Source organism: Thamnophis sirtalis, unplaced genomic scaffold (genome assembly GCF_051295495.1).
Source record: "Thamnophis sirtalis isolate CommonGarterSnake01/CBP01778 unplaced genomic scaffold, rThaSir2_p1.2 scaffold_2, whole genome shotgun sequence".
NCBI lineage: Eukaryota > Metazoa > Chordata > Lepidosauria > Squamata > Natricidae > Thamnophis > Thamnophis sirtalis.
The window spans coordinates 15,455,993-15,467,797 of record NW_028261382.1 but is presented as its reverse complement, the minus strand read 5'-3'; the positions used below and the strand labels follow the sequence as shown (position 1 = coordinate 15,467,797).

The 11,805-nt window shown below is 44.2% G+C and overlaps 1 protein-coding gene and 1 pseudogene across 1 annotated transcript in view; one reads left to right on the top strand and one right to left on the bottom strand.

Annotated features, from left to right (window-relative positions):
- Positions 1 to 11,805, top strand: part of ALDH1A3 (aldehyde dehydrogenase 1 family member A3) — a 51,787-nt gene that overhangs the window by 32,032 nt on the left and 7,950 nt on the right. The window contains exons 5-8 of the mRNA XM_087704320.1: positions 148 to 209; positions 5,599 to 5,727; positions 7,479 to 7,592; positions 10,679 to 10,781. Of these exons, the coding sequence (XP_087560446.1) occupies positions 148 to 209; positions 5,599 to 5,727; positions 7,479 to 7,592; positions 10,679 to 10,781 (408 nt within the window). The remainder of the gene's footprint in view (positions 1 to 147; positions 210 to 5,598; positions 5,728 to 7,478; positions 7,593 to 10,678; positions 10,782 to 11,805) is intronic.
- On the bottom strand, positions 229 to 1,236 carry LOC148048476 (small ribosomal subunit protein eS12-like; annotated as a pseudogene).

Below are 11,805 nucleotides of genomic sequence, written 5' to 3'. Positions count from 1 at the left end.
GTTATAGTTGGCAAACACTAATGTTTGTTTCTGCTGACCCCTTAGGAAAAGTTTTCCAGCCACCCTGTTTGTCTCCATCCCCTAGTATGATTCATATCAAAATCATTCTTGCTTGATAACATATCATGTTCTCAAAACTTTTTGCAGATGAAAACTTCGTCTGTTTCACCAGGCATGAGCCAGTGGGGGTTTGTGGAGCCATAACACCAGTGAGTAAGACATTTTCAATTCTAGTTTCTGTGTGGGTCTTGAGGTTGGAGAAAAAAATAGATTATCTGGATGGTTTCTAAATTATTTCTGTAGATAATTAAGGTCAAGAAAATGGTTTTTTTTACTATCAGTTCAAATATTTTTTCATTTCTTGCACGTGAAGTATTCTTCGATGACATCTTTGGCCTGAGATTCTTTGCCACAGTCTTTTAACAACCACACAACTGCAACCCACAACTTTGCGAGGTTCTCCTTCTCTGTCGATCTTGCAAAGACCTACCCACTCACCAAGCGTCTTGTTATCATAAAACTTTTATCAGTTTGATTTGACATTCAGCACAAAGAGCTTCAACCAGCTTTACATACATGCATACATACATACATACATACATACATACATACATACCTGCCTGCCTGCCTGCCTGCCTGCCTGCCTGCCTGCCTGCCTGCCTGCCTGCCTGCCTGCCTACCTACCTACCTACCTACCATATTTTTTGGAGTATAAGATGTTCCAAAGTATAAGGCTTTTGGGGAAGAAAAAAATCTGCCTCTGCCTCCCAGCAATTTGCCTCCTTGCAGCAAACAGCAAATTTCACTTTCAATTTCAGCATGGTCCTCCCGACGATCAGCTGTTTCAGGCTGCAGGGATTGCTATAGCCTATTGCCGCCTCCCAAGCCCTCAGTTTTCTCAGTTTGCTGCAAGGAGGTAAATTGCTGGGAGGCAGAGGCCAAAGGGTGGGGGCAGGTGGGGCTACATTCAGTGTGTAAGGGGCACCCAAATTTTCACCTTCTTTTAGGGGGGAAAAGGTGCATCTTATACCCTGAAAAATATGGTAGGTTCATCACAATTGGATGCCAGAGCGCAAAGATGGCCTTGACGTTTGTCCAAGGCTTTGGCAGCTTCATGAATTCCATGAGCTAATCCATCATGGATAAGTGCCATTTACAACACTTCTTGAAGGGCGTTGTTGACATCCATTATGCCTCCAGCAGTTATGCTTTCCTCGGCCATGGTTGGTGGTAAATGCTCCCCCACCCTCGGAATTCCTTACAAACTTCATGAGTTGCCGATGAAAAGCAAAAGTATTCTTGAATAGTTAGAAACCAGAGGTGTCCATGAGCTCATCAAGAGTTGAGCATGATTTCAGGGGGACTTGAGTTTTGAAGACCAGCTCTGCAATGCCTGGTTTACTCCAAGAATTTGGCATCTCTTAAGGTTGAGTTATTCCTCTGCTAAATGTTACCCAGTGACAAATATTAATAGGGCATTCGGAGCTACCATGGGACTTGTAAAATGTCTAAGATTGTAAACTAAGATCATTGCATCTGGCCCTCTCAATTCCTGGCAAATAGATGGGGAAGAAATGGAGGTAGTGACAGATTTTATTCTCCTGGGCTCCAAGATCACCGCAGATGGGGACTGCAGCCAAGAAATTATAAGATGCTTGCTCCTGGGAAGGAAAGCTATGGCAGATCTAGACAGCATACTAAAAAGCAGAGACATCACCCTGACAATAAAAGTGTGTATAGTCAAGGCTATGGTTCTCCCAATTGCAATGTATGGCTGTGAAAGTTGGACCATAAGAAAGGCTGGGTGCCAAAGAATGGAGGCCTTTGAACTCTGGTGCCAGAGAAGACTCCTGCGAGTCCCTTGGACTGCAAGACGATCCAACCAGTCAGTCCTAGGGAGATCAACCCTGACTGCTCTTCTGAAGGCCTTTGCAGGAAGCAACTTACTTTGTTCTGGTCGGTTTAAATTCTGAAGCTCCATTTTGATTCTGTGCTCCGTGTGGCCTTGCAAAGCTAATTAGCAATTAGGTCTTTGGCAGCGTTTCAAGGGAGATAAAGGTGGCTGCTTATCAGCCTCCTCCTGAAAGACTTTGGCAGACTTCTGTCGGACTCTTTACAAACTATTTGTGACTCGTTACGGACTGTGAATGAACATAATTCACAGCTGTTGAAATAAAAAGAGGGTTTGGGGGACTGAGCATGTGCTTTGTAGAGTCTCAGGAAGCCTAGATCAGAACAGGATCTAGGTTCAGCCCCCGTGCTAAGAGAAAAACAAGCGACGTCGCATTTCACCCAGCCTGTATTTAAGAGTAATGTAAACAGACATCCTCCCCAACACAAACTGCCCATATTTTGCTGTTGCAATAGACTCATCGTAGTTGGACGTCTCCTGTTCCTTTGGGGGGGGGGGGGCGTTCCTGTATCCAGATCTGATGGAAACAGTACAAAATTTGTCCTAAGTCCAGAGGACCTTGGTTCTCCCTTCTGCATGATGAAAACTCCCAGTTAATTATGCCACAGCAGGAATGTTGTGGTGGGTTGTGGTGGCCTCTGTAGTTTATTTTACATAATGGTTAATCCCAGCGTATCATGGCCCATTCTGTTGATTACCCTGCAGGGGAAGATTGCCGCTAGCAATTACCTCTCCTTAATCTACAGCAGGTATTTTCATTGGCAGAAAATGATTTGTAACTAGGCTGAGAATGTTTACACAGCTGTCAGAATAAAATACCACTCTGGGGTATTTCCTTACCACTGCTGGGATTTAGCCAGCATTGCATAAAACTTGACGAGATACGGCATCTGATGTCTCCAAGAAAATAAAAAACAAGGCCCATTTTATCTAGGAAAAAAAAAGAGATTCCATTGATAGAAGAAGTTTACAAAATGTTACGGACAATCTAAATATGTCCAGAACAGTTTACTGTTTATGTCCTCAGCAAGAATGCTGGGACCTCCCCCCATTAAAATGAATATCTTTCTTAATTTCAGAATTGAGAATTAGAGTTGAGGTGTGTCCTAAAGGAGCTTTGTCAAGAGGCAACTGGACTTTCGGGTTTTTCTTTGAAGACCTTTTGCTTCTCATCCAAGAAGCTTCTTCGGCTCTGAAGCATCTTCTTGGATGAGAAGGGAAACTTCTTCAATGAAAAGCAAAGTCCAGTTTGCATCTTGGAAAAGCAGCTTTGGGACAACCATGACCTGGATGATGAGTTGCTGTATGGTTTCCAGAGAGCTAGTTTGGTATGATGATTAAGGCACCAGGCTTAGCCACTGCACCCAAACCAGGAAATTGTGAGTTCTTAGGTACGAAGTCAGCTGGGTGACCTTGAGACAGTCACTCTTTCTCAGTCCTAGGAAGAAGGCAATGGCAATGATCCGTAGGCAAAAACTAGTCTATACACCAGGGGTGGGTTTCAACCGGTTCGCGGCAGTCCCCGCAAACCGGTTGGTCAGCAAACCCGGTAGTAAGTAACTTCCGGGAACGCCGAAGGATCCACCCGCCCGCCCGTGTTTCTTACCCGGTTTTGACGAGTTCTGCGCTTCCACGCATACGCAGAACGCATACAGCGCCTGCGCGATCCTCCAGGAGCAGCTGGAGCATCGCACAGGCGCTAGTACGCATGCGTGCACTGCGTGCGTGCACGAGGATGCCACCGGCCCCGTTCCAACCGAACCGGTTGGAACGGGGTGAGAAACCCACCCCTGCTATACACGTGGGGAGTTACTCGGAAATGTATGACTAGTTTTTCTTTTTCTTTTCTTTCTCCCACCTAATTCCTTGCATAGGGATTATTCGTTATACTATTTATGTTGTTTGTATTTTTTGTCATGGATTGCACCAGTGAGGCTAAAAGCAATTTCATTGTATACATCAGTGGTAGTCAACCTGGTCCCTACCGCCCACTAGTGGGCGTTCCAGCTTTCATGGTGGGCGGTAGGGGTTTGCTGTAATTCTGCCTTATAAATTTTATAAAGTAAAGTTACTCCCCTACTTTATAAATCACCATTACTGTGGAACCGGTGGGTGGTTAGAAAATTTTACTACTAACAGAGATACAAAAGTGGGCGGTAGGTATAAAAAGGTTGACTACCCCTGGTATACATGATGTACAATGACAATAAAGGCTATACTATACTATATCTGCCGAGGTGGCGCAGTAGTTAGGGTGCAGTACTGCAGGCCACTTCAGCTGACTGCTATCTGCAGTTCAGCGGTTCTAATCTCACCGGCTCAAGGTTGACTCAGCCTTCCATCCTTCCGAGGTGGGTGAAATGAGGACCCAGACTGTGGGGCGATATGCTGACTCTGTAAACCGCTTAGAGAGGGCTGAAAGCCCTATGAAGCGGTATATAAGTCTAACTGCTATTGCTATATCTCCAGTGGGAGGGAATCCCAAATTTGTCCCATCATCAGAAAATTATGCTACGTTTCTCTTATCACCCAGAAAAAGGCCGGTCTGCTGTTTCTCAGGGCATGATCAGAGTGGTCGCTGGGGAAATGTGATTTTGCAAGCAACTTGCACAAATCCACATGAATGTCTCTGGACTGCCTGCGTTTAAGCAAAGCGCAATTGAACCACTGCTGTTTGGAAGTGACTTGGCCAACACATGCGAGGCTGAATCTTATTTTTAGACCTTTTTGGCTTCTCATTGTTTTCTTCCTGTGTGCACGTGCCAGCACATAGCTGACTTTAGCTGATTTTTTTTTAAAAAAAGGAAGCTGGATTGGATTTGGTTAGTACTTGAGTGGGAGACCAAATTTTAAAGAAATAAGGTAATTACAGAAATTTTTATAATGCTATCAAGAAAACCACATGGCTGTGTCTAGGAAGTCACCTTTATGTCTGCTTATCCTTGACAAAGCTTTCAACGGTAACTCTTCCCTGTTTTTAAAAAAATCTTTTTAAAAGGGGGTTTACCAGCCGAAATTTAGCAGCTGCCAGTTGTCCCTCCTCCAGTTATAGCTAAAAATCGGTGTACACAGCCCCACAGCGACATTTAGAGGTGGGATAAAGTATCGCACCATAATAAAAAGGATGTGCTCCTGTTAGAACATGTATAAATTCCACATTCTATGACATTTTATGTCATAAGAAGCATGGATATTAACCTGTAGAATATTTAACTTAAGTAGTAAATACTATTGATTATGGTGGTTATTTAACTGAGCGATGTGGTGGCCTACAGGTGAAGATGCTCTCCTCCCACTTGGAAGGTTGAGAGTTCAATCCTAGGGAGTGGCAGATGTTTATCTCCTAAGCGCAAAGAAAAAAAAAATCTGCTGTGAACTCACATAGGCATCAGGAAGGGCATCTGGCCAGTAAATGCTCAACTCCATCCAGTTGTCCCAACTCTACACCAAATTAAGGGTCATAAAAAGAGAGTTTATGATGGTTATTTAATTGACAGATTTGGTTTTATCTCGGAGTAACCGTAGTTCTCCAGCTCTTTAGGAGGAGCATGAAAAAGGGAACTGAAAAATGTTAAGGATGTCCTTCTTACCATCTCTGGGTCACTGTTGTTTGTGTCTGTGCTGGAGACAATTTCCTTGTGTGTCTAACCACACTTTGTCAACTAAAATATTTTTCTTTCTTTCAGTGGAATTTTCCTTTGCTGATGCTGATCTGGAAGATGGCCCCAGCTTTGTGTTGTGGCAACACCTTAGTTGTGAAACCTGCTGAGCAGACACCCCTCACCTCCCTCCACCTGGGCTCTTTAGTCAAGGAGGTAAGTGCTACGAATAAATCAAGGAGTCTAAGCTGAGGGTAAGAGAAGGGACCCTCCCTAGTTTTCTGGAAGGTTAAAGGGAAGGAGAAATGCTTTGAGCCCAGCAAAATGAATATCAGCCTTTTGAGGTAGTGCAGAGAAGAAGCAAAAACCGTGAGTACTACTAACATCACCTTTTACTGTAAGATTGCATTAATAGAATCTTGCAAGATTTGAAAGCCCTTCTCCTTTTTTTTTTTTACTTTTTTTTTCTAGAAAACTAGGGAGGGTCTCTTCTGGGATGCTTCCCATGCCCCCTTTTTCTTCTGTGGGTCAAGATACCTTTTTTGCATGATGGTTGCACATACACCTACTGAAAAGTAAATCTTACTGAGGTCTGGCACTCAGACAAATTGGCCATCGACAGGCACATAGAGATAAGCAACAAGTGCCCATCATTCAAGAGAGACAATCAAAAAACCCCAAAAGAAACAAAAAGACCCAAACACCTCCTTCTCCAGCAGTCAGCACCCATAGGAGCAGAGATTAACACCCAAGGTTACTACACTAATTAATAAGTAAACAATATACCAGTCAAGGAATTACCAACACACACAAACAAACACTAAACAACAATTTAATCAAGGAACCGCTGAGAGCACTTCCACCAATAGGTCAATCCACTAGTAAATAAAATAAGTGCAAACCCTGTTCCCTTCTAGCACTGGTGATGTTACCCAACTTGGTAATGAAACGTCTGCAAGGAAAACCACCAAGTTCAGAGAGCTACAAGGATTCAACAAACCAGTGGTGGGTTTCAAAAATTTTTGGAACCTCTTCTGTAGGTGTGGCCTGCTTTCCGGGTCCATTGGTGGAACCTCTTCTAACCGGTTCGGTAGATTTGACGAACCGGTTCTACCGAATAGGTGCGAACTGGTAGGAACCCACCTCTGCAACAAACCCATCTGAGTTTATTAACAATCTTGAGCTCCAGATAACCAAATACAGAATTTCAAACATGTTATAGTAGTTTTAGCAAATAGGTCTGTTGCAGGGGTGAAATCAATTTACCATTGCTATCAGTTTGGTAGCAATGCGTGTGTTTGTGCACGCGCATGCTACCTCTGCACATGAGCAGGACCTTCTGCACATGTGCAGAGCTGCTACCGAGTATGCCTACAAAGCAGGGGTGGGTTTCAACCGGTTCGCGGCGGTCCCTGCGAACCGCTTGGTTGGTGAACCCGGAAGTAAGTAACTTCCGGGAACGGCGAAGGGCGTGCCTGCCCGGCCGTGGTCCTTACCCGGTTTTGATGAGTTCTGCGCTTCTACGCATGCACAGGACGCATACAGCGCCTACGCGATCCTCCAGGAGCAGCTGGAGCGTCGCGCAGACGCTAGTACGCATGCGTGCACCGTGCGTGTGCACGAGGACGCCGCCGGCCCCATTCCAACCAAACCGGTTGGAACGGGGCGAGAAACCCACCCCTGCTACAAAGGTAAGTAGAACAATGGGGGGGAGGGGAATCCGCTGTGCCAGGCGATTCAGATTAGCTAGAAAACAGGAAATCTGATGATTCTAGCTAATATAAATCGCGTGTCACAGCTGATCGTCAGAAATACCGATTCGCCCAAACCGGTAGCATTTCACCCCTAGTCTGTTGCCACATCCCCTTTTCTTTTGCCCCTTTCTTAACAGTTCATTTTAGAGAAGTGCTGAGAAGAAGTCTCCACCCCCCCCCCCCCCATTGCAACTCAAAACATGTTTTTTTTAGGCAGGATTCCCTCCAGGGGTGCTGAACATTGTGCCTGGATATGGGCCTACAGCAGGAGCTGCTCTTTCCATGCATCCCAAAGTTGACAAAATAGCATTCACAGGCTCAACAGAGGTAAGTGATGGGGATGTTTATAGTTTCATGTCTCTTTTGTTCCGCCACAATCCATTACTTGGATTGGATCTGTTAGGTAAGCTGCCCGTTGGGAGAGCGAGTACCTTCAGAGAAGCGTTGCGAGAGTTGTGTTGGAGAACACACAAACCAGCATACAGAGACACTGCTGTTTAAATAGGCTTTTACTTCCGTGGAAATAGAGGTATCAAAGTCCATCAAACAGTCCAAGTCATACACGGTTAAGACAGTCAGTCATCAAAGTCTTTCAGTTAAGGGATAATCCAAATAACATAGTCCAGTATCATATAATCAGTTCAGCACTCAGTTTGCTAGCAGTTGCAAAACTTACAATAGCTCACGGCACTTTCTAACAGCCAGCTTCCAAAACACTCAGATCAGATCAGCCCAGCATCTAACCAACAGAGAGCCAACCGTCATTCTGGCTCCCTCTTATGGCCAATTGAGGAAAACAGCAACCAATCACATTTTACAGTATGCTTTAAAGAAACAGGTACAACATTGTTACATGATTTATATATTGCCAACCCAACCGTTAGATTATATTCCTAACAGGATCCATTACTATAAAAAAGATGTCAAGACTCCTGTCTAGAAAGCGTGCAGAGAAGAGCAGGCAAGATGATTAGGGGACGGGAGGCTAAAACATATGATGAAAGGTTGTAGGAACTGGGCATGGCTAGGCTAGTGAAGAGGAGACAGGATAGCAGTCTTCCAATATTTGAGGGGCTGCCACAGAGAGGAGGGGACCAAGCTATTTTCCCAGGCACCTGAAGGCCAGACAAGGAATAATGGATGAAAACTAACCAAGGAGAGATTCAACCTGGAAATAAGGAGGAATTTTTTAATAGTGAAAACAATCAACCAAGGGAACAGAATTTGCCTTCAGATATTGTGGGAGCTTCATCCCTGGAACCGTTCAAGAAGACCGATGGACTGCCATCTGTCAGAAATAGTGTAAGGTCTCCTACTTGGGCAGGGGATTGGACTAGATGACCTCCAAGGCCCCTTCCTTCCACCTCTGTTAATCTGTAAACTTCAATCTACAAAATACTTCCATTTTCCAGGAGAGCCACAAAAAAAATTCCCAGGCATATATTTGCAAGTATTTCCAGATAGTCGGTTACAGATGGCTGCAATACAGATTCCTCACCTTTTTATGTTTTAAGTATTATAAAGAAATGACGAATGTGAGAAATAAATCAAGTCTGTTGCTGTTAAAGAATGGAAAATCAGAAACCCACCTGGGCCTGTTGTACCTTGCCAGAAACCCTTACCTTATGGCTGTTTTGCATCAGGAGAGCCGATTTGGTCCGTTCTTTCACTTTTCATGGGAAAATCATCTCTCCAAAACATTTGGCATTGGATGCAGGAAGAGGTTATTCGCATCGTCAAGTTTCTGCTTAACTGAATTTACCTGTAGAACTGCTGATACATGTGGTTTTATTCAGGTTATTTGGTTTTATTCAGGTTCACCTAGGCTCTGAGAAGGGTGGGCTCCCAAACGCCCCATCCGGAAACCTCATCCACTCTCGGCTTGCAGTGTTTGGAGTTGAGGGTTTAATGTCCTTGCCAGCCTCCTGTCAGTTCCCATCTGTTATGGGCTTTCTGGCATGCTCGAGATGCCTGCTTGTAATTATGAGAAATTGCTGTCAGCACCAAAGGTCTGGCAAATGCCTTTCGGTTGGGAATCTTGGCATGGAGCAGCACCATCTAATGGTTGAGACTTTGATTGTTGCAAAAGAGTCCGTTCCCCCGTCCCCCCACCCCTTGCTTCTGGGGTGTTGATTGTGAGGCAATTATTATCAAGGCAATCATTAGATGGCAAGCAAATGTCCAGGATCTTGTTGACAAGCCAGGCATGGGTTTAATTGTCTAATACAAATACCTGAGTTGACATGGATGTTTGGACCTCAGGTGGCTAAGAACGTTTGCAAATTTTCCTTCCTTCCTTCCTTCCTTCCTTCCTTCCTTCCTTCCTTCCTTCCTTCCTTCCTTCCTTCCTTCCTCCCTCCCTCCCTCCCTCCCTCCCTTCTTTCTTTCTTTCTTTCTTTTTCTTTCTTTCTCTCTGTCAGCCTCTGTTTTGCTGCTTGTTTTCGGCTGCCATTGAAACTGGGAGGGGGGACATGGTGTGTGGGTGGGGAAGTGTCAGCACAGGAGTGACTGTATGAAGATGTTCTCACCATCTACTGCGCATGCTGCAGATAAAGGATTTGCCGCCACGGCCAACTGTCCGGCATACCAGCCTGATGATGCTTTTTGAAGATGTCTCCCGCATGACACCTGTGGGGTGTACTTATTGGACTGGGCTGAGGTTACCAGGGGGGAGGGGGTTGGGTCACATATTGATATCTATGATTATGCGCGCTTTTGCCTCAGACCTTGCTCTGCCTAGCTACTATCTACTCATGACCAGTAAAAGTACTCTTAATTCTGAAAATGGAGTTGAGTGGTTTCTTTCTTGGTTACTGAGCGAAGCAGCCCTGACACTCCCTCTCTCTTCCTCCCCCTCCCTCCTTCTTTCTTTCTCTCTATCTTTCATTTTTAAAAGAGGAAATACAATACCATCCTTATCAAATGGTTGTCCAGTCTCTTCTTGAAAGCCTCCAGTGATGGAGCACCCATAACTCCTGGAGGCCAGCTATTCCACTGATTAATTGTTCTCCATCAGAAAATTTCTCCTTATTTCCAGGTTGGATCTCTCTTTAACAATCTTCCACCCATTATTTCTTGTCCTCCCTCTTTGGAAAATAAGTCAATCCCTTATTCTCCTTGACACTCCCTCAAGTACTGGAAGACTACAGCTACCCCCATCCCCAAATCCTTCTCTTCAAGAACTTCAAAAACTCTGAATAGTTTTCAGGGCAATTCTGCCTAATATTAGGAAATGAACATAGCCTTTGTCAGACATAAATATCAATATTTGGGGGATGTCAGCTGTTCTTGGAAAACAATCTTAGCAAATTCCTAAATAGCCATTTCTCTGACTGAATAAAATATTCAGAACAAGGTTTCCTCATTTTTGTGGGGCAGAGGCTAAGATGTCCCCCCCCCCTTTTTTTGTGCAGGTTGGAAAGCTGATCAAAGAAGCCGCTTCGAAAAGCAATCTCAAAAGAGTGACTCTGGAGCTGGGCGGGAAAAATCCTTGCATTGTCTGCGCAGATGCTGACTGTGAGTGAGATCCAATTGGGAAATTTCTGTTACCACTAGCCTATGTTTCTCCTGCTCTTTCAAAATAGCATGTAGAAGCTGTGAAGCTGTATTGTTGGGGTGGGGAGGAGTTAATAGTGTGGACAGGTGAAAAAGGGAGAGAAAAAAACCTCCATTATTATTCAGACTTTAGGGTAGTCTGTCTGTCTATCTGTCTATCTATCCATCCATCATCTATTTATCTCTCTATCTCATCTATCTCTCTATCTCATCTATCTCTCTACCTACCTACCTACCTACCTCATCTGTGTGTCTATCTACCTACCTATCTCATCTATCTATCTGTCTGTCTGATCTATTTTATCTGTCTGCCTATCTCATCTATCTACCTACCAACCTCATCTCTCTATCTATCTCTCTCTTCTATCTATCTACCTACCTACCTACCTACCTACCTACCTACCTACCTACCTACCTACATACATACATACATACATACATACCCACCTTGTCTGTCTGTCTATCTATCTATCTAATCTATCTATCTATCTATCTATCTATCTATCTATCTATCTATCTATCTATCTATCTCATCTATCCATCCATCTATCTCTTACCTTTATTATTTTTACAAATAACTCAAGGCATTAAACATAACCAACATACCTTCCTCCTCCTATTGTCCCCACCACAACAACCCTGTGAGGTGGGTTTGCCTGAAAGAAGGTGACTGGTCCAAAGTTACACAGCCAGTTTTTATGTTGACGGTGGGACTAGAACTCACTGTCTCCCATTTTCTAGCTTGGTGCCTTAACCACTAGACCAAACGGGCTATGGTACTCTTTTGCAGTGAGTATAGGATGGGGCTATGCTGCCTTAGAAGTTCATTTTAAGGATGCAGAAGATGTTGGTTCTGTTCATGTTTACATAGGCAGTCCCCAAATTTTGCATGCTTTCATTGTTACAAAGTGAAGTATGGTTGGAAAACCACCTTTTTCTGAATTTTGTAATGTAGCTGTTCGGCCAAAGATGGATACATAAAAAT